General features: G+C 36.5%; 1 protein-coding gene across 1 annotated transcript in view; it reads left to right on the top strand.

The window, feature by feature from the left end:
- ME1 (malic enzyme 1) overlaps window positions 1–23,192 on the top strand; it is a 159,465-nt gene that overhangs the window by 45,894 nt on the left and 90,379 nt on the right. The window contains exons 3-4 of the mRNA XM_042016261.1: window positions 3,125–3,274; window positions 22,764–22,839. Of these exons, the coding sequence (XP_041872195.1) occupies window positions 3,125–3,274; window positions 22,764–22,839 (226 nt within the window). The remainder of the gene's footprint in view (window positions 1–3,124; window positions 3,275–22,763; window positions 22,840–23,192) is intronic.

Genomic DNA, 23,192 nt, shown 5'->3' with positions numbered 1-23,192 from the left:
CTCCTTTATTTACTCTCATATTTTTCAAGATAAGCGCGAATGAATTTGGGGTTTGTTCTGTTTTCACCTTTCCATTTTGCCTTGTAAAGTGCATGCCAGCGATAGTTGGGCCAATTATCCTAAGAAATCATCAGTAACTTCCCGGTAGTTATATCAGTTTTCTTTTGGGTTTTGGATGATATGTGGTTTATATCCTTTTGTTGCTACTGTATTTCATTCCCTTCATAACAGCAGACTAGTATGAAGCATTCTTAGGTGAAGTAAAGGCAAGGGGGGAAAAGTGACAAACTGAAATTTGAGTGCTTGGCAGTCTCTTCTGTCTGACTTGCCAGACCTTGGGTTTTGTGCTCTGAAACTCTTCCCTGAAATTGTCATTCAAGACTCCCTGTCTGAGGACAGATAATATTTTTCTCCCTTTTTATAGCACAAATGATTGTTCTCAGTGTTTTATTGTGTGTTTTCATTATGTTTTCAATTAAATGCGGGCTTCAGTAACAGATTCCATTAAATACTGAATTTTAAATTTATTTTTTAAACACAATGCTGAAAAAAACTTCATGCTTTTAGTTGTGTAGATACTTGGATGTTGCTAAAAGATGCATACTTGTTATCTAATGCATTATATCCAACCCCACATTGAGGATGAGGCATTTTTGGTTTTCCCTTTAGAAAGAATCTTTGAGAAATCTGATACCCCCAGTAAAGCAAATTATGATGCTGAGAAAGAAGACATATACCTGCTGTTGAAAAGTAACCTTCTGATAAAAATTGCACTTCTCTAGAAATATTTTTCACATTATAATAATGTTTATTGTGCTGATTTGTATATGATCAAGTATGTAATATTTGAAAATATAAGTAATATCCAGTTACTACTTTTTCAAGTTCTTTAGCATATCCTGAATATAAAAGTGACATGATAAATACAAATAAGAAAGTAAAACCCCAGTGTAATGCTATAGAACAGTAAAAGCAAAGGGGAGAGTTTTAACAGAGTTTTTTGATTTGAAACCCCTAAGGAAGTCTTTTGCTAAGCTTTTAGTTTCTTTTGTAAAAGATTTATTTACCCCATTAAAATCTAGGCTTGATCTGAGTGATAAGAAAGGATGATTAAAAGACATTTTACACTCTTAAGTAACCACATCTCATTTTAAATGAAAGTGATAAAAAAAATAAAATACTGGCAACTGCTTCGGAATGGTGCTGTGGCTCGCGTAGTACTTGCAGTATAGAGTGGGGGCCAAAAATATGCATGATATTCTCCAGCATCACTTTAAATGTTCTCTGGAAACAAAATTAATGTCTTCATGTATATTCACAACTACATGTGCATGAGCTTGTATTTCAAGATAAATGTTGGGATAGTTGTCCTCAGGAGAAAGGTTTTAATAAAGAAAATGCTCTGAGAATTCAAGGACATTGAAAGATATGCTATATCATAATGAAATACTGGGAAAATGAAAGGCTATAGGGAAATGTAATATGAAAGAAAATTAGCATGTATATTTGTAGCTGAGAACTACAAGAGCGGGATATAATTTAACCTTGGAGAACATTCAAAACTAATGTGTATGATGGAAGGTGGTTCTGATTGCCTCATAGTGATGGTATTTAGAGTACAACTGCAACTTTTTGGTTTCTAGATCTTTATCTGTTTAGGGTCAAAAATACCCTTCATGACACAAGGGAAGGGATAGTGTTTTGCCTCACTTCTGTCACCTCATTACAGTCACCAATTGCCAAACTGGCTGCACTTGCCTTGCTTATAGTGCTCGTTAAAGGTTTACATAACAGATCCCAAAAGAAGTGCTTCCCTGATATATAGGGATATGCAAGCTAAGCTTGAATGGAATGCATTCAGATTTACTAAGCTGTTCTTTGTCAGATGGTTACCTGACTAGGTTTGTGTCTTCCTAAAGAATGAATTAGATTTTACTGAAGCATGTGATCCATGAATATGCAGAAGGAAAGTTCATACAAATAATATTTAAGTACACAAACCTTACTTTTGGCTTTTGGAATGAATGTGTTCTATATATATCCTCAACACTTGTGTAATAAAAGGATGCACATATTAAACTTTTTGAGTATAAGTAATTAGTAATCCATCATAAATTTAAAAAAAAGTCCTACATAAATTGTATACAGAAATTAAGTTAAAGATTTTGTGTAAGCCTATTGGTATAGAAGACTACTTAATTTTTACAGCAATACTTAACATTGCTAAAGCTAGTGAATAGACAGGTAAGGTTTAAGATCACTAAATTCCTAAATTTTAAGTGTTCACAAAGTGACAGAGTCATACCTGTGTGAACTGGTATAACTTGAAGTCACTCATAGACTCATATCATTTGTCACACTCAGCATTGCAATTTGGCTTCCCAGTTGGTGTCTTGAAACAGTAATGTAATTATTTAATGTAGATGTGATGGTAGTCAAAAGTAGATCAAGCTAACATGAATTTTTTTTCACTCTCATTTATATGATTCTTTTTTTTCTCATTGGTTTTCTTTTTAAATAAATACAGAACTTCCTCAAAATTCATTTCAGTTAGGAGATATAGCATTGCAGATTTCATGTCAAACATAGACTTAAGGGATGAAAAGCCATGTGTGTATGCTTTGTTTTCAAAAGCTTTGTTTTTCAGTATTTATTTGAAATATTAGTTTGGATTTAAGATAAATTTCTATTGAGGCAAGGGCATGCAAAGCTTAATGGTTTTTGTTCTGTTTTCTTTGGGCAAGTGAGTAAGCATGTTTAAGTTATACTTAATGCTTGTCTCATTTCAAGTGAAACAACTGACATACACAGATAAGTTCTGACAGACCAAATCCTCAATTGCAGCACACTGTTTTATACCTGAGAGGGATTAGCTTCCTGAGTATGTAGAGTTTGACAACTTTGTTTCAGGTTTCAGGTTTCAGGTTCTCTGTCTCAGCCAGTTTGTTATCTTTTGTGTCTGGACCATTTGTGCTATTAAGACAAGAAGGAATTTAAATACTTTCAATAAGAGAGAGGCTATTATAGAACAAACATAATTTTAATTATCCAAACACTGCTATCCTTCTGAATCTACTTTATATGTTCCCTTGATGTCTGTCTAATTATATGTAATTCTCCACAGATACATGCTACTAATGAGTCTTCAGGATCGAAATGAAAAGCTTTTCTATAAAGTGCTGGCTTCTGACATTGAAAGGTTCATGCCTATTGTTTATACTCCCACTGTGGGACTGGCTTGCCAACAATATGGTTTAGCATTCCGGAGGCCAAGGTATGTAAGTTTATACTTCAAATAAAAGTAATTGTATCTTGTTTTCCTCTTGGCACATTTCTGCAGGGGTTTTCTAACAGCGGAATGTAAGACAAAACTGCAATAATTGACATAATTCAAGCTACACTTTTGGTCTACATTAAACAATAATTTGTATGTTTCTTATCTGCATTGAGAAGGCAAATGGTTGGTTTAATTACATTAAAATGTGAATGTATTTTTAATCTTATTAACTGACTGTTTTAGAATCCTAGCTGCATGTTAGAAGACTGGAGAAAAATGGAACCTTAGTTTTAGATTTGTCTTAGAAACTTGAAAAGCATAGACTTTTGCCTATATATTTGTTTTATTGGTGTTTTATACATACACACACACAAACACACATATATATATATGTAAAAACAATAAGTATACAAACCGAGAATGCATTACATATGCATTTACTGATACCTTAAAAATAATAAAGAAATCATCAAAATGCCTGTTTCACTGCTAAATAATTAATAATCTCTTGCTTCGTAGGGTGGTTACTGGAGTGCTTTTATTCTGCATCCAATATCTGTATTTATAGAATGATGAGGAAGTGGTATGAAAGAAGGATAGACACTTCTGTTTCACTCTGCCTCTTGAACATCAACTCAGAGTTTGAGATTTATGGTGATTGCTGTTTGAGAACATTGTGTATATCACTGCTTTCAAGTGCAAACTGGAACAACACTTTGGAGCCTTCTGCAGAATTTTCTGGCAAAGAAAGAGATAAATGAGCTGCATGTGCATAGCTCTGTTAACAGAAATAGGTTTTTTACAGTCAAGGCATTGATCAAAAGTAAGAAGCTTGCAAGATGTAAGGGAACAAATGACTGCTCACAAATTCTTCAGCAGGAGATATTTGAGAGAGACTTATGGCTTCAAGGTTTTGTTAATGTGAAAATCATTTTGGCCTTGTGACTGACAGAATGAGTCAGGACCATCTGGTCAATTGCAGAAGACAAGAATTCCCACTTCTGTGCACATTAAAAAGTTCAAAAATACCTCAAGAAGGCTTACTTAAACCTGTTTAATGATCTGTGGCTTTTAGGTGCCTCCCTTAGTAAGAGAAGTCATCTCCTTTTTCCATCTCAGTATTTACCACCGTGGTGATTTATTGGCTTTCCAGGAAGTGCTAAACATGTTTGGAAATTAGGTCTTTGGTTACACTGGTCTCATTACCCCTCATTTTGATAGTCATTGCCATATAAAATATTTCACAGGGAGCACCTCTGCCCATGCACATACTTTTCCCTTTCTCTCTAGACATGTGAAGCATCTGTGGAGAAGAGCACCCAGTTTAATTAGAGTCATGGAATTGTTAAGGTTGCAAAAGACCTCCAAGGTCATTGAGTCCAACTTTTGACCGAACACCCCCATGTAAACTAAAGCATAGCACTAAGTTCCACATCCAATCATTTCTTGAACACTTCCAGGGATGGCAACTCCACCCCCTCCCTGGATGCTTAACCACCTTTTCAGTGAAGAAGTTCTTCCTAATGTCCAACCTGAAACTCCCTGGCACAGCTTGAGACTATTTCCTATTACCCTGTCATTAATTGCCTGGGAGAAGAGGCCGACCCCCACCCAGCTACAACCTCCTTTCACGCAGTTGTAGAGAGTGGTAACGTCACCCTAAACCTCCTCAAGGCTAAACAACCCCCAGTTCCCTCAGCCGCTCCTCCAAGGACTTGTGCTCCGGACCCTTCACCAGCTCCATTGCCCTTCTCTGGACATGCTCCAGCACCTCAATGTCTCTTGTGCAGTGGGGTTGGAACTAGATAATCTTTACGGTCCCTTACAATCCAAACCATTCTGTGGTTCTGTGATCTTTGGCAGACTCTTTCCTGCTTAAGAAAAATACCTACAATGGAATCTCCTGCTGCGCTGTTAAAGAGATATGGGTTTTTTTCTAAGAAAAACCTTTTCTAAATTATTCCAAAACCAACTATGAAAAGCAACCAATATAATTTAGTTTGAAATTGCATTCTAAACCATGAATCATTTAGCATTAAGCCTTATATGCCAGTGTACCTCATAAACAGCATCTTCCATGAAATGGATGGAAAAAAATTTAATATTCAGAAGGCAAAAAGGAGTTAAAGATGTGAGATTTAGTCCAGACTATACCATCTTACAATTTTGATTGACTTTTTTTTTTCAAGAAGTTGGAATTAAGAAAAAAGGTATAATCTGATCATACCTTAAAAAAAAGGTATTCTGATCTGTAAGAACTGTGTGTATCTGCTTTATGCTGACTCATATGTAAATGCTGTCTTTATAGATAAGCGACTGTTTTTCTTTCACAATGTATTTTTATTTCAGAATATTCTTAATACTGGCTCTTCCTACAGCTCAGAAAATGCTTGCTATTTCATAGTTTAATACATATCCCATTAGACACAGACGTGGAGGTAAATAAGTTCAAAATTACCCAGTTGCTGCAGATCATATTTATCTCACTGCAGCTTGCAAGGCAGTGTCATATTTAGTTTACATCTGTAAGGATTTTTTCTGATATTCAATATTCAGTTATACTTTTTATGTTTTGAAATGAGTTTGAAGCCCCTGGCTTGCAAATTATCGCTTGAGGCAAGGAACAACAAAAATTAATTTAGAGTTCAAAAAATAGGTGTCTAGTGGAATCAATGAGATCATCTTCTCTGACTCCCTTATGTGTTTTTAGAAGACTTTATGGGCTCACATGATGTGCTTACAGGCACAGAAGGACTCTGTGGCTCAGGCAGAGGTTTTCATCCTGAAGCAATATTTTGCAATTTTAGAATAAACATTCATGGCTGACCAGCTAACCATCTGATGAAGCACCATTTCTCAAGAGAACCAGCTGCAAAGCAACTTGACTCACTGGTTTGAAGCTTGTCTGTATAACTGACATTTATTTGTAAAATTCAGACTCAGCTCAAGATTGCATTACTTGCTCTGAATATTCAGCTTTAAATCCACCAATTTAATGAATAAGAGTGTTACTGTAGAAATAAACAGTACAGATCTGATAGCAGATCTGTAACATGTACCCACCTACACCACATAGTTACATAAACATAATTTAGAAGACCGGTCTGTCTGGTCTTCTTCCTAACTGTTGAGGAGGATGAGGGAAGAAAGAATCCTTCAGGGGAGTTGGTCAGAGAAGGGATTTGGACTTGTATGGATAGAAGCTTTACTTATGCTGGAAATGTAGTGGGGTTCTGGTTTTATTGTAATGCTCACGCTATCATTAAAAGCACTATCTCAGAATCTCTACTAGGTCACTTTTTAGTTCAGAGTTTCTATCCATCATTTAAATTCCTCAAGTAAAGGATTCTTCAGTTGCACAAGGCACGTACATACATATGACAGCTTTTGATTACTTACCCAGAAACAATCTATTTCTGTAAATAGATTTCTGAAATGTAACAGTTCTTTCATCCAACCAGAATAAATATGGGAAAGCTCAACGGAAATTTCCTCTAAGAGTCCAAAATCAACTTTTTACATTGCATAGAGAACAGCCAGGAGTTTCAGATTCTTGTGTAAACTCAGCATTCAGAGAAGGGAGGTATAATTGCCAAGTACTGCTATGCTGAAGACTTTGGACGTTGTTAAAATGTTAGGTGACTGTTTATGTATTGCCATTCCTAGAAGGAAAAGCCATTCCAAACAGAATATGATCAGAGCAAGCCCTGGTAGCTGATGCAGCTACACAGCCATGGCACAGTTGTCTGAAATAACTTCCCGATGCAGTCACAGACTTGTCAGGCTGACTAAGAACCATTTTTAAAGAGCTCTATAGGATCTGATGCAGTCTCTTAAAAGGCAAAGTATGTCAGCTTTGAAATTATTTACCAGATTTCCTCCTCACTGAAGTGCGTGACTGACTCAGCACCTAGAAATTTGAGACTTTGTCCTTTCCTTTCCTTATGTTTCTCAAAAAGAATGTATTTATTTGCATTTATTTTATGTATTTACATTTACAACGATTCAGATGCATGGTATTTAATGCAAACGTTGCAAATGTGAGTTGTTTTTTTGTTGACAGATGTTTACATGCTGAGATTGCCAGCTGCAAGATAGCATCGCATTTTAATAAAGAAAAGAAATTAGAGAACAGGGAAATATTTATTTCCTGTGACAGGACATGCAAAATTGACTTTGCCATCAGAAGTTGCAGTCTGCTTGCCAGCACAAGGTTGATCCTGTGGTACATTTAATAATCTTTTGGTGGTTTTTAATGAGGCTTTTATTAGAATTATTTTTCTTAATTCCAATGAATGTCTGTGGCATCCAAGTCTCTTCAGAAACCAGATTTGGCTTACTGGAGGCCAGAAACTTGTCAAGTACTCCTGGATCACATGAGCCAAGAAAGTTCAGTTCCTGGAACTTTTTTGTGACTCTGTCTCTCCTTCAGATGTGTGGTGTTTTCTTGATTGAGACTACTGGAAGGTCTAGATTTATTTCACATAACTTTTTCACCAGTATAACAGCTCCCTTAGATTTTTTTCAGCACATTTAGATGGTTTCTTCCTCCCCTGGAAAAGCAAATATATGTATACATATGTCTATTTAGGGACTTTATTCATCTGATTGTTGCTATACATAATTAACTTAGTATCTTCATTTAGCTAGAAGTGATTATTGCCTAACATAAAATTATATTAAAAAATAAAAAAAATTTTCACAGTTATTTTTCCTAGTATTTTCTCCTCTGAAATCTATGTAGAATTTTAATGTGTAGGTGAAAAAAAAGACAATGTAGAGGCTTTTTAACTGATCTCTTGTAATGTCGTGACTGTTAGGACAGCATATGAAATCAAAATGTTTTGCAATAAAGACATAGAGAACAACAAAATGCTTCTTTGAAAATAGACTGCTGGAATTCTGTTCTGCAGAAGGACCTGGTGTGTGTATTAACAACCGGGTTCTAGTGGCAAGTTATTTTGTAACATTTCAACAGAGAATTAGCATAGCTGTAGCATTTCTTCTAATTTTAGGCAGTATTTCCTTTTATGGCTTCTAAAGCCTGATGATGATGGCAGTTGCAACCCCTCACCAAGCACTTTTGAAATACATGTTGGTCATTTTTCACTTTTGTCTTTTGTGAAGATGACAACTGTTGACATATTCCAGGCAAGTTTTTTCTCCTTTTTTTTTCGCTGTGTATAGCCTTGCCATTGAGTTCATGGCATGCAGTAATTTCACTTTCTGGCATGATTTTGGTCTGTTGTTACTTTCATCAAGCTAAAACTTAGCTTAGCATGCTGTTGGTTCCTTAGCTTGAAGGTAAGGCTAATAGAATTGTCCCAGCAAAATATTTTCCCTGCTCTGGAAAGCTGGAAAAGGAAAATTAGCACAATGAGAGAGTGTTGAATTCCTCTCTTCTTCTGGACTGTCTTTTAGACTGGATTGTGCCCAAGGTGTATTCAGCTTGGTCTGTCAGCAGATGGTAATGCTGCTGCAGGGAAAGGTGTGAGGATCTTGCACAGAAGATATCAGCGGGCCTCATTTTGGTCTTAGAGTGCTTTGTAAATATTAAACCAGTTTCTCATGTAAAAAATTATTGAAGGAAAAAAATTATGTCTTGATTTTTGAAAAATTTATTATATTCTTCAGTTTATGCGCATGTAGTCATCTGGTCTCTCTAGAACTGTTAAATTCATGGCTTTTCATAATGTTTTGGCAATAGGTTTCACCATTTAGGTACAGTGTGAATTTTTATTTTTTCATTAAATTTCCATCTCAGTATAAAATCATGAATGATTAGCCTGTGCCAAACTGAGAATAGGTAGTCCTGACCTAGCATTATAAAACAGAATGTCCTCCATGTAGTGGGTTTTTTTTGTATGTACTTGGTGCTTGCATGTAGGTATAACCTACCGCAGTACTTGAAGGGGATGGTATTTACAAAAATAGCCCTTGGAGTTATTCTTCCATTTAGTCTTGTCTGAGTTGGAGCTTTACCTATTATTAGCCTCTTCCTGCTCTCATAAATTTCATACATGATTTCTTCTGCAGGTAATATTTAAGGGACTTTTGATCATGGTCATAAAAGCTTTATCCTAAAGCACATCACAAGCATGGAATTTCTGGCTTTCAGACCTAAGTTTGTAGGTGCATTGCTCTGTTTTCTCTGGATGGAGTACATCTTGGCTGTGAGCAGGAGGAAATGAGGCCATCCCTTCTCAAAACATGACTCTCAAAATGTTTGGCAGCAGTCACTGTTTGGTCATTCTTAACACAGTCTTCTAAGGAAGACAGATAGTGAGACTCAGTGCTTTTCTACAGATGTCCTTGGTGGTTTCTGAGCAAGAGGGCCAAACTTCAAGTACTGGCCGTGGCTTTCTGTTCCCTTGCTCACTTCTTTCACAGAGTCCTGGATATTTCTAGGGGATCCCTGTTCTCATTTGACTTGTACTGTTACTTTTTAATAATTTCTACTATCTGTTGTGTGAGGTTAGAACTGAATATTCTCTCTTCTCCACAAGTTTGGGGAAATCAAATTTATCTTTTGAAGGGCTTCTGCACTTTGAGCTAATGGGAACTTATTTCTGTGGGTTTTGGCATATGATTACCTTCCTCATTTCCTTATATCCCACTGAGACAGTCCTCTGAAACAAAGAAGTTTCATACAGATGCTTTTCTCTAAATGGGAAAGACAGTTTGTGTGACAGTTATTAATGCAGTATTTATTAGAACCTTCTTCTTTACTAAAGCAGTCATCTTGTGGATCTACGTGCAGAAGACTGGACAGAAAGTACATGATCCCAAGTTAAATGTCCTTACTCTGACTAATCTTTTCTTTCTAGTGCCAATACCACATAAAAGGTAGGCTATATCCTTTTCAACAAATAAACTATGTATCTGCATTTTAAAATAGAGGTATTATTTTGGCATGTTACAGTTTCATATCAATAACTACGACTTGTATCAAAATATAGCCATGTTACTTTTCAATGTCTTCCTATTTTCCTGATTTTTTAGGGAGATTTTGACTCTATACCAGCTTGCAATACTGCCTACTGGTTACAAGCTCCCCAATTTCCCAAAGCAGTACATTCCTTAATGAAAAGTACTTTAGGGGCAGAGATTTTATTTAGATTTCACACCTCTACTTGGCCAAAGATTCCACTGGCAACACCAAAGTATCAGGTCATACAATACAGGAGAGGTCTACTCATTTGCTCTGTCCATCTCCAGCCTTATTTATCTACTAAAATTTTCCCCTCATGAAACAGTCTCTGTCAACCTGACAGAGTTGTAGACTTTCCTAATTGTCAAAATCATTTGACCCCCAAAGCAAACCTTTTGAGAGTCACTTCCTTAAATAAGAGAACTTTAACTTTCCTTAGCTCAACAACTTTTCAATGACAGCCTATCAAATCCCATGCAGTGTCTGCAAATGAAGTTGCATCCTTCCTTTTGTACAAATTGATAGGTACAGTAGCCTTTTTTCTGCCTTGAGAGGCCTTGGGACAGCCCTGAAGTTGTGGCCTGCTCTTGACAGTAGTGTGCATATTGTATCAATTTCCATGGACTGGAATTCTGCACCATTCTAGCACTCATTTAGGACAACCCAGACACTGACAGCTTGTGCCACATGAACAGACAACTGCAACAGACAACAAGCAACTTGCAGCACATTGCTTGGGAAGTATGAAGAAAAATGTGTAAGCATCTTTCTCCCTTCCTAGGGCTATGCTGTGGAAGGGAAAGAGCTTGCTTCCGGGTATCAGTGGGATAAAAAATAAATGGTGTTACTGCATGTGTTTACGATTAGGTATCACCAGCAGTAGAGATTTATGCGTTGGAAACATGAGCTTGTAGATGAGAACTGTTATAGTTGACTGATAAACATCTAGTGCAGGTTTTGGTTTTGTTGTTTGTTTTTATTTTTTCTAATATTATGATCTTTTTAGAGATAGAGGGATCCTACGCTCTCTTTCTATGGAGTTTTCCATGACCCCAGTAATTCCCAATGTTATCGTCTGATACTGCAAAACAAGGTACCAGTAGTATTCAGATGAGATGCCAGTGATTTAAAAGCATTACATTGTTTTATTAGTTCATTCTGTATATATCCCAGCCCATGCCCAGAGGATGTTTTCCTTTAGGGGTGTGCTTATGCTGGAGTTTCTCCAGCTCCCATTTTCTGTACATTTGTTGCACGTCCTTCGGCACCACCCAAATCCCCTGCTTACACATTCAGCAGCTTCTCTGTTCAAAATACTCTCATTACTCAGCAGTCCAACACTGTCTCGTTGCATTTCCAATGCAAGATATTTAGTAGCTTTTAAAAAAATCCCTGCAGTAATTCCTGTAAATGTATTTGCTGAAGTCCAAAAGAGGAAGGAAAAACCTTAGAAAAATCACTGTAACTTTGCAGTAGCTTGGCTATTCTAACATCATAGTTTTCTGTCTTTGTTTAGAAGCTTTCTAAATAGATAGGGTAAATAGTCAAGTCTTAACATGAAAAATCAAAAGTGAAGACAAGGCATAAAGATTTTCAGCCTTTAAGAGCATAACAAATGGGATGATTGTGTGTTGTAATATATCTTGTATTTCTCTATATTTATGGCTAGATGTTTTGGTCCAGGAGCTTTTTACATGCTACATTTGAGAGAGCCATGTGCATAGGAGGCTTCTGAAAAAGACAAGAAAAAAAGCTTTGGGATAGAAGTGGATCCTTTTATTTCTTGCAAGGCACTTTCATCCATTTTTAGCAAAGTTTTATAGGTGCATAAAACTATTTACTTACGAGCACAGCTCAATAAAAAATGTCAGCAGTGTTAATTATAATAAACTTAAACATAAAAAGACGAGGTCATAATAACTACTGAATCTAGTGTAGAGGAGCAGTAACATCATGTAATTTGCAGCTGGGTAGAGAAAGGTTTGCAAGGCATCTGACATCCTGACCACTGCTCTTTGAGTTAAGTGGTGACACTGAATGTCAGTTCTGCTTCTTTGGCTAGTGAGTATTAGCTGATTAAGCCACATGCAAGAAATCCAGTATCTTCTAGAAAATGGTGGGTAAGGGCCTGCTGGGAGCATAGATCAAATAGATGAATGTGCATAAACCAAACAAAGCAAGTTGTTTTTGTAAGAAAAGCAAGAACTTCCAGCTGAAGGCAGACAGTCATATGGAAGACTTAAATCAACTGGCTGAAATAAGGGAACCATTTACTGAATCATAAGGCATCAATTTACTGAGAAATATAAAAAAAGAAAAGCAAGCTTCCATTTGAAGCTGAAGGAGAACCCATGCCTTTGACAGAAAGATGGTCAAAAGCCAGTTGTCATTTTTGCTTCTTCGTTCCCAAAATGACTACATGTAAAATGAATTTTTGTTTAGTCTTAAGGAGGAAGGGAGTTTAGGAGATCTCACAACTTTATTTTAGTACTACTGAAATTAACTATTGTTTTCAGCATTCTGGTGGAATTTTCCATCTAAAGGAAGAGCTTCCTCTTCCTGAGACAAAGTTTCAATGTAGCTTACAGAGACACAGCAGCACATTTCCATTTCAGAAGTTCCCAATATTATGACAACTTTGTTATTTCAGAGGGTATTTTTGGTTTCTTTTAACTTTTCTCTTAGAGATCTTTAGATTTATTCTAAGCACGTATGAATGTACAGGTTTGCTGCACTGTATGTTGAGGGTCAGGTTGTTCATAAGGCCTATTTTAGGCAACAGTATGTCTGAGAGTTTCCTTTGGTCATCCACAAGGAGCTTCTTAAACATGACACGTAGATATTTATCTCTGGCAGTGAAAATACAGAACATGGTTTGTTTACTGTTCAATTAAATATTTTTTTTTTCATGAATAAGTAGTATATGAGCATGGGGAACTTTTCATTCTCAAGAAAATAGTGTATTTAAAAAGATTTCCATTCTGCCTTATTTCAGTTTGCTGCAAACAATGTGCCTATTTCTACTTTGCCCCTTAATGTAGAATGTAGCAAGCTCCAGTTCATGCACTGAAATGGGATTCTTCTTGAAGGTGGTTGTAATGTCAGTCATTTGATGAATGATTGGTATGCCACATTCAATCCTACAGTGAAACAAATGTCGTCTTTGAAAGATGACTTAAAATATGGCATGTAGACTTCCAAAGGCAATGTCCTCAGAAAAGCTTGTGTGCTTTCAAACACTGGACTCGAGCCTTTGATTCCTTGAAGAGGCTGGAAGCTCCCAAATGATGTTTCAGAAACACTTCTATTGTGACTGCTTTTTGAATACTCTCTCACTCCACAGGACTGGCTCCAAGACTCCTTGCTAGGTCCATTCCGTATCATGTGCTTCGTTTCCTGTGTGTGTAGTGAAGGCCAGCAATATTAGGTTGTTTTAGCTGGTGTTGTTGCATGCTGTGATTTTTCCCAAAATGTTGATCGTGACTTTATGAAATAAAAAACTTTACATGGGGTCATGACTGAATTTTTATAAAAAGATGGGAAAATATATGACTATTTGCCTCTAATGGACAAGGTTAATTTTTATCACAGTGGGCCAGATACATTCCAGATGTTTAATGCTCAAAATGTTTCCTTGGGGTTCCATCTATTATAATTATTTTCTCAAATTTTGTTATAAAGGCTTCTAGTAATTTTTAATTGAGTCAGAAAAACATTATTTTTTCTTAAATATATTCAATTCCCTCTAATTAGAACCACTTTTTATAGGTAATATACATTTCCTGGGTTTTGCTGGAAAAATTCTAATTCTTCTTCTGTGAGTGAATTTCAGAAAACAACTGGTATGTTGGAACTTTGTTAACATCAAATAACGTAAATCTTAAGAATAATCATGTTACTTCTCAGTTTCTCTGTCTGAGATAGAGCTGGACCTGCAGCTTTTTTCCCCTATGTTAAAAGTTGTTATTGAACACAGTACTAAAAATTTGGTCTGTCTCATACATTCATTCATGATGTAAATTTAACAGGAAGTACAGAAATAGTGCTGCTGATCAGGTTGTTTACATTTTTTAAAATGTGCAAATGGTAAATGGAGATACGTACTTTTTCAGAGTGTTTATTTTCAGCAGTTAGAGTCAGCTCTACAAATGGAGGGTAGTGTCTCATTTCAGAAGTGACATTTTCATTAAAGTGGAAGTTGGGTAGGATATGCCATAAGAGGAAATAATTTTTGTTAAGTCTTCACTTTTGTCCTGGTTAATAGTTACTGAGAGCAAATTATGGTGATTTAAAGGTCAATGAAAACTGGCCTCAGAGGACATTATTGTCTAAATACGGGAAGTTTTCCATGTTCCAATAAGCCAAGGCAGCACAAGTTGTTGAAGTAAATAGAAGGACAGTGATCTCACTTGTTTGAGTATTTCACAGCTCAAATAGCATTTAAAAGTTTTTTTTAGAAAAACATCACTAGCATTGCAAGATTCCTAGTAGATAACGTGGTTGATGTTGTAGATGGCTTTCTATGCAGTTAATATTAGCATAAAATAATAGAAACATGATAGCTATTGAAGCAGAACAGTAGGTTATTTTTTGTCTTAAAAATGAATGGGTCTGGCTCTGGTAAACCATTCTCTCATTCACAGTCTTCAAATTGTTCTATTTGTGTCCATTAGAGTGTAAGTAATTAAGTTATTTATTGAGCAACTGTCAGAGGAATTTAAGTAGCTTCTGGAGCAAAAGAGCTCCAGTGCTTAAACCATAGTATTTTGCAAAGTCTGCCTTTTCCTTTGCAAACAGATCCCATTGAATTGCTGTTGTGTGGTTAAGCAACAATATGTAAAAGCTGATTGTCTAGATGAGTGATACTTTAGAAATATAGTTAAATCAACAAATTCATGTTTTAAGACTATAAAGATATGATTTAATTTACTCTTTTGCTCTATGAAAAGGATGCATCATTACTTTGAACATTCAGATCACAAAATGCTGTGCAAGTAAAGGAGGTGAGGCACTAATTGGAAAACAGTGTTAGAGATCTAGATATACAGTAAAGAGTATTTTATGAGTGTTGTGAAACATCTGCAAGGACTAAGTCCATGAAGTGTTTACTGTGAAGTATTTTTAGTATAGTTTGAGGTGAACATTATGGTTTCCAAAATTAAGTAGAGATTTTTGGATTATTAATGAAGTGTCAAGCTATAATTACTCTTGGTACCATGTAAAATTGGTTTTAAAGTTTTTCCAGTGTAAGGCTTGTAATGTTGTTGCTCAGATTATTTTTACAATGTAATGTTTTTTTGGGTTGAACGAGAGCAGTTGAGGAATTACTTCATTGAGTTGCTTTTTATTGTACAAAAGCCTTGACTTCTTTGCCCACTTTTGGAACCTGAGTTTATCTGATGGACATTTTACAGAGTAAAAGCAGAATGTTTCAAGAAAAAAGATTCTTTTTGCAAAAATCTATATACACTCAAATTCATAATGTAGAGATTACATGCTTTGGTAGCAAGAACAGGCATCTCAAAGGGCTGGAAAAGTCCAGACTTTTGGGAGAAAAGTAGTAAGACAGGACTGATGCATGTTTTGTCTCTGTTCCTTTGTCATTTGCCTTCAGCCTGTACTGCTGTGGGCAACTTGACCTTTTTTTTTCACTCTCTCCTCTGTTGTGTTACAGTTTAGAAAATGTGTGCTGTATGCAAGCTCTGAAGCCTGTTTCAGATGCAGGAAGCCAAATGGGGCGATGTCTGCGTGATCTGGCCCCTGCCCGGAGGTGTATCAGTAGTGTTACAATGAGTTACTTAACTCACTGTGTTGCAAATGGTGGAATGCAGCCCCTGGTTCCCTGCTTCCCTAATCCCACATGGGGTGGAAGAGGGAATGTGCTGAGACCTGAAGTCAGGTTTCTGAGTAAACCCAAGATATGGGCAAAGGGAGTTTTATGTGGAAGTTCCTGGAATCCGTGGGGTTGTTTGAACCAGCTCTTCTGACTGAGTGCCACCTGGATGAGCCTCTTTGAACCACGCAGTGTCCATTGTCAAAGAAACCAGGCAGAGTCACAGACTCTAGTCGAAGATCTTGAGCAGGCTTGAGCATAGTGTGGATATTGTATTTACCTCTGGCAGCATCTGGAGCACTGCTACTTGCTGGGGCTTGCTTCAGAAAAATTGTTATCTTAAGTAGCTATTTAGCCCTGTGGTATTTTTTAAATTATTTAGTTTTTTTTAAAAAATTCTATCATTATAATTTATTTTTAAATAATGTTTTAACATTTAAAAAGATTCTGTACTAAAAGATTCTCCCAGCTTCTGAGTCTTTGTGTCACTAGAGTTAGGTACCTTTTATTTCTCCAAACGCTGTCCTTTCTTTTCTGAAACCTCATTCCCCTGAGGTTGTATTTTCAAATGCCAGGCTTACAGCGGCTGTCTTTCAGGTTAACTTTATCACTTTTCTGCTCTAAAGGCTAATTCACATTGGATACTGTACAGTTCTGTAAGTGGCCCAAACTTACTTCTCTCTTCTATGTAGATGTTGTTTTTAACTGTGGTGACTATTGGAGCACGACACTCACTAGCAGGGATTGATGAGCAGCTTTGATGGACTTGGGCATGTGAAAGAGTGCTACAGAGGCTGCCAACACTGGATAATGACTGTCATGAAACAGTGTTTCTCAGAAGGGATTCTTGAATTAAACTAAATGCTGGTTTCCTCCTGTAGCTGAAGATTGGCTGTTAGACCCTTTGACATTAGCATTTCCCATTCACAGGGATTATGAACACTGTATTTTTCTGTATTTTAATCATTTCCCTACACTCTTGTGCCAGACTGGGCTTTTGAGTTGCTATAAAAATATATGAGGCTTTCATCATTCTTTCATGTATAGCAAACTGAGTTGGTAGATGTTAGCATCTGTCTTTCAGAGTATTTGCAGTCTTCTACAAAATAACCTTTTTAATCGGTAGTCATTTAGGAAACCATATGCTAAGCATGAAATAACGCATAGTATTTATAAACTTTTATGTCTTTTCAGGATTAGTATCTTACCCTCATTGTCATTCATATGCTGCTAGAATTTGCCTTTTTTATCAACTACATCTTGCTCATGTACAGCTCCACACTTTTAAGAGATTTTAGCAGTACCTACTGTTCTCTTAATGTTCCTGTCTTATTTTTGATCTTTGTTTTTGATTTAGTCTTTATTTTGCTTCTTACAAACTTTTTGTTTAAATATGGTTTGAGTATGCCACATCTAGAAAATGTAAAGCCCAGGTTTCTTTAACACTGATGAATTCAGGCTGACAGTCAGTAGCAGCTGCTATTTCAGCATCAACTATTTTATATATTGAAAAACATACCTGTCTATTGCAAAGTAATAAAATTCATCCCTGTACAAAGGGAAAGGTAAAGAAAATAAAAAAATCTGTCAACAACTGCATTTCTCAAATCAGCCCATCTCTTGTATTTATTAGGCCTCAGTGGTCTTGCAATGCAAAGGAACCTGCTACGGTAAGATGTAATGAAAACTTTGAGCACATTTTATATGAAGAAATGAGACCATATTAAACTGTCACAATGGGAAATGTGGTGGAAAAAGAGCAGAATGTTCTTTGGGGAGGATACAGGTACTCTTAGTTCCTAGTACAGAGTTTGTATTGTATTGTTTTTTATGATTTTAAAAATAGGAGGGAATTTCAACAGGGACCAGGGAAGTAGTTTACCTCCTTCTTGCCAAGTGCAGAAGTTTGGAAGAGTCTAGGCTCAGAAATAAACTGTGTCTGGCCCCTGAGATTTTTTTGTTGTTATTATTATTAAGCTTGTTGGTTTAGGCTGCCTGGGGAAGTGAAGTCACCTCTACTGTAACTCTATGTACAGTTCATAATTCAAATAACAGTTTTGAATATGTAGGGTTGTAGGGTTGTGAGAAAAGTTTGAACTTTTTTTCATTAAACATGTTTGGCATTTTCTGAGACATGTTAAGATTGCCTCCTGTTGTTATAAGAAGAGGAAAGAAAGGATTATTCTGTTACAATGACACATTTTCCTAAACTGTTCTTTAATAGAAAATAGATAAATACATTGCTGGTAGAACATTGCTTCCTCGAAGCATAATAAACAAATGCTCCATTTAATTCTGTTGACTTTTTTCTCATAGATCAGAATTTTAATAAAACAGACCCAAATCATGTGCTGTAGCATGACCTCCACATAACTGGTAAAATCTGCTACAGTGTAGTGAGCTCAGTGACCCAAAATAGATCCAGCCTTTGTTGAGGGTCTTGATGTCCTCATGTGGGCTCCCCCCTCACTCTTCAGTCTTACTGCTGGTGTGATGAGAAGAAAGGAGGCATAGTTACTTCTTTGCCTAATTATTCCTCTGCTGTAGTTTCCTACATTTTCTGGCTAGCTAAAGTGGGTGTCACAGGCAGTGTTTGCTTTGGCTGGGCTGGTGTACGGGTTCTCGACCCCCACATGTCCTCCCCAGATGGGGGAGAAAGTCCTTGCCAGGAGTAAGAGATGAATGGGACTTACGGATCTTCTCGGTCTTCAGATTGTTTATTATATCTTATCAGCAATTTACATGCCGCCGACATAGCACGAAGCAGAGAAAGTACCAAAAGACATGATACAGGAAATTCAAGGCCCTTTTAAAGGTAAATCACCCAATTGTCACCAAGAACGTACATTATTTTGACTTTTCTACCAATGCCTAATGAACTATCCATTCACGTAGCCCTGTACTGCGGCATTTCCTAACCAATCATTCTGTGCTACCAACACTGCAGAAAATGGAGTAGATGAAGAGGAAGGAAGAGACCTGAAAAACGACAGGAGTCCTCCATCTTGTCTTCATCTACTTACCATATTAATAAGCCTAAAATTCTTAATTTTTCACCCTGTAACAAACTATATATTACACTACCACCTAACTCACACCCTTGTAGATTCTAATTTGTCCCAAAGCCTTGGCAGCCCTCTCCATGGACGAAGGTTAAAAACAGTGTTTCCCTGGGGGGATGGGCCCCTCAGGACAGACAGAGAAACATTCCCTGCACTCTAGGTTTCCAACAGACTGGTATAAACCAGTGCTGAGCTGAGGGCTGACTGGGGCAAACTGGCACTAGATGAGTGCTTCTGCAAATGTGCTTAGGCAAGTTCTATGTCAATCTGCACTGTGCCGTATTCAAAATGAACACATTAATTAGAAGACTGATCTGAGGCTGTAAGCTTCAGGTCAGTTTTAACTCACAGTTCTGGTGATTGGTCTTCTTGCCTTGCAAGAAAAGATAATCTGTATAACTGAGATACCAGTTAAAATAGAAAGGGCCATACTGTGTTGTAAAACCTACAGTTGCTTTTCCAGTGAGCTTGCCAACCTGGACTGCTCTGAAAGTGTGTGCAGGAGAACTTAACCCTGCTCCCTCCTGAGTTGCTTTTCTTCTTAGAAACGTGAATATGTGCATGCTGAAAAACAAGCAGCATATTCTTCCTCATAACATTTTCCCTGTATCTTGCTTCTTTCTCTGTGTGATTATATGTATTACTTGTCTGTCTGCTTTAGCAACCCCATCCTGAAGTGCATTGTCAGACAGGTGGACATCCTGCAGGCCATCTCTTCCTCATCCAGCAGAGCAGGGAGTGCATCACTGGTATGACAGTTCTTATTTTTGTTATTAACAACACTCTCAAATGGATAATTCAGTCATATTTCTGGACTGAAATCCATATAGAACTGAATCCAGTTTAAATCATCTACCTTGCCTCGTGCTTTGTTCTTCTTGTAGCTGTGCTATGAGGGCCCAAAAATAACTGTAATGTCTGCTAGGTAGCCAAATTGCTGACTACCTTTTCAGCATGTCAGCCCTATCCCACTTATAATAACCTTATGCAGTTGCTTCTTTGCCTGGCTACAGCATGACCTCATGAAAAAGAAAAAAACCACATGTAGTGCTACCTTTTGATGGCTGTCTGCAGGTAGAATTGCCAGTGAATTTGGTCTCAGTAATATAGTCTGAGTATTCTTGTGGCTGACACCTTTGCGAACCAGGGTTCCTCTTACCAACCCCTTGTATCTACTTGCAGAGAAAACATTATAGGAAAAAAGTGCTTTAGTTAAAGAAATGAAGGATCAGGAAAAGAGATCCAGATAAAAGAATAAAAAATTCATCTCACTTATTCCGTTCCCTTAAATCTAAGAGCATCTTCTTGGTCAGGCCAGTGTGTCCAGAAATGTTTTACTAAACTACAGAAAGAATGGAGGGATGGGGAGAAAGAGGGGAGTGAAATGCTTTTAACATCACTATTTACACCTCAGCCTCTATTTTCTGTTGTGGCTTGAATCTGATCCTGCTTGAACAGATTTCTGAAATACGCTCTCAATACTTATTCAAAGGTCCTTACAAATGTTCTAACAAAATTCCTTCTGGAGCAGCCATCCTGCCTTTATTTTCCGCTGCTGGGGAATTTATTCCATGGCGACCTCTCTCCCTAGCCTGCAAGGAAGAGGTTATTTAGGCACACTGGGCTGGACTCTGACTCTTTAGAAAATCAATACAAAATCTTGCTTCATTTAACACAAATCTTTTAGGTTGGTGTAAATTGGAGAATGGAGACAAGGAGAGGAGTGATCCCACAAGATAGCTTTCTTCCAGCACTCTATGCTTGCTTTCACACACTCATCTGTCACAGCTGTCTCTGAGGCTAGCAATTTTGATGAGATGTACTTAATGATTTAACAGTTTACAGGATGTTTTATAAAATGACTCAAGGTACAACACACCAGAAAGGAAGCATCATTTATTTTTCTTTGCTGTTTTATGGTATTTCACTGTAAGGGACATACTTTTTCAGGTAGCCAGCTCACAAATAGATATGCTTGTGTGCAGTAAATACCAGAACTTTTCTAAAGTGTCATGAAATTAACCCTCCTATCCCTGAGGACCTGTCACTTCCAGTGTGGTGGAGAAATTAATTTGCTGATGAATGCTACTTATTAAGAAACAACTGAGATACATTAATAGCCGCATGGTGTGTTAGTTCTGAGTATGGGAAATGGACACAGAAGGAGAATTAATTGGAAATGCCAGGATGAGAGCATTTCTAGTTCTAGGGGAAAATGCATAAAATGAAATACTTTGGTTAATTACAGCATGTCTTACATTGCTTTTCCTAAGTAATAAAGAATTTCTGTTGCATATTTTTGACATCAAAGAGGGAAAGAAGACACTTAAATATAAAATTAAATAAAAAATTCAATATAAAAATATAAATCACATAGTAATTTATATATAAAATACCACCTAATATGTTTTAAATATATAAACATGTGAAATTAAATATAATGTTGGGACTAATTTTGCTGTCTTGGTTAGTATGCATTTAACACTGCAGGAGATTTTTTGCTTGACCTGGTATATGTGCAGTCATATCTGACAAGCATTTTCCGGATTTATTAGTTTTATTTAGAACTATATGATCCACTTGTATGAATATGGTCATATTCTGCTGGACTTAGATTTAAATTATTTTTTCAATAATTTTCTCTAATTCTTACTTTAAAATTTTTAAAATAGGCAAAGGGAAATGCTTTAGAATAATTCTAGAAGACAATGCCTTATACGTACGAATGAAAAATTTTGTTACAAGAAGGCATCTTTGGCATGTGCTTCTTCATTGATGTCTTCTTTGTGGATTTTGAGAGATTGCATTTAAGTGCATTCATGGATTTTGAGAGATGGCATTTTTCCACTATCTCACGTATGAAAAAAGTAGATAAAAAAATGGAATTAAATTAACTCTGAGTGGATCTGAATGTACATCTACCTTACAAGTAAAGTAAATGAAGAAGGAAATGCTGAATAGGAGAATAAGATACTATGTTGATTTTGCTTATGTAATAAGCAGAAAATGAATTGAGAATTACACTTTTCTATCATTTTGTTTTAAACGTTTTTGTGCTGGTGGAACTAAAGGCTCTTTGGAGTAAAGATTTGGTCTGTTCAGTATTGAGGATCTTCTTGCACTGTCGAGAAGAAAATTTCCCACTTTTGTAACTGAAAATGGCATCTAATGAAACAGGGAGACTGTTTTCTAACACATAGCTGAATGCTCCTGATTTATTTATGTAATGATAATATATGGCTTATTTCAGGTTTTGTTCATAGCTTAAAGCTTCAGCCTATTCTTGTTTGTAAATGTTAGGACTGCTGGGGCAGTAGTGATAATTGTCATAAGAGGAACTCATTTTGTGGTCAGGGTCAACTAGTGAACACATTTGAACAGACCAGGTACTGAGCGAGTTGGTTCCAGAAAGGACTCTTACAGGTTCTCTCTGCTTAGTAAAGCTCTGCTGAGTTACTTGTTTTCTGATTTTTAAATGCAGGTGATTCATTTACTTATTCATACAAAATTGAGCTCTTATTATCAAACTGAATTTTTGTATGTTGGAAACACATTTGCATAGATTTAATGTACTATTTACTTGAATTATACTTTATTTATATTACACTGATTTATAATTATTTATTTACCTGTTTATATGAGGACTTTTTTTATTTGCAGAGGTCTTTTTATTTCTATCCATGACCGGGGTCACATTGCTACAATGCTTAAATCCTGGCCAGAAAGTGTCATCAAGGTAAGTCCAGTTTTAGTCTCATAACAAAGCTGATGCTGTTTTGTACCCAAGATGACTTGGTTAAGGTATTTTTTATAAACTTTTTATCAGTTTAGATGTTGGTGATTTCTTAGCTGATTTTTTCAACAGAAAGAATGCTGCTGCAGCCAAAGTTTGAGGCATTTAAGCACTTACTTGTTTAGCTATAGGTATCCTTTACTGATTAATTGGTCACTTACATTGAATATTATGGAAAACAAAAAGCCCTGAATGTTTTTTCTGCATTTCAGGAAATCACAGAATGGCTGAGGTAGGATGGCACTTCTGGAGATTATCTAGGCCATCTTCCTGCTCAAACAAGATCAGCGAGGACA

This window comes from Corvus kubaryi, unplaced genomic scaffold (genome assembly GCF_017639235.1).
Source record: "Corvus kubaryi isolate FWS band 111438036 unplaced genomic scaffold, C.kubaryi_AGA036_p1.0 split3-73, whole genome shotgun sequence".
Classification (NCBI taxonomy): domain Eukaryota; kingdom Metazoa; phylum Chordata; class Aves; order Passeriformes; family Corvidae; genus Corvus; species Corvus kubaryi.
The sequence above is the reverse complement of the archived record's forward strand: the minus strand, read 5'-3'. Positions and strand labels throughout refer to the sequence as shown.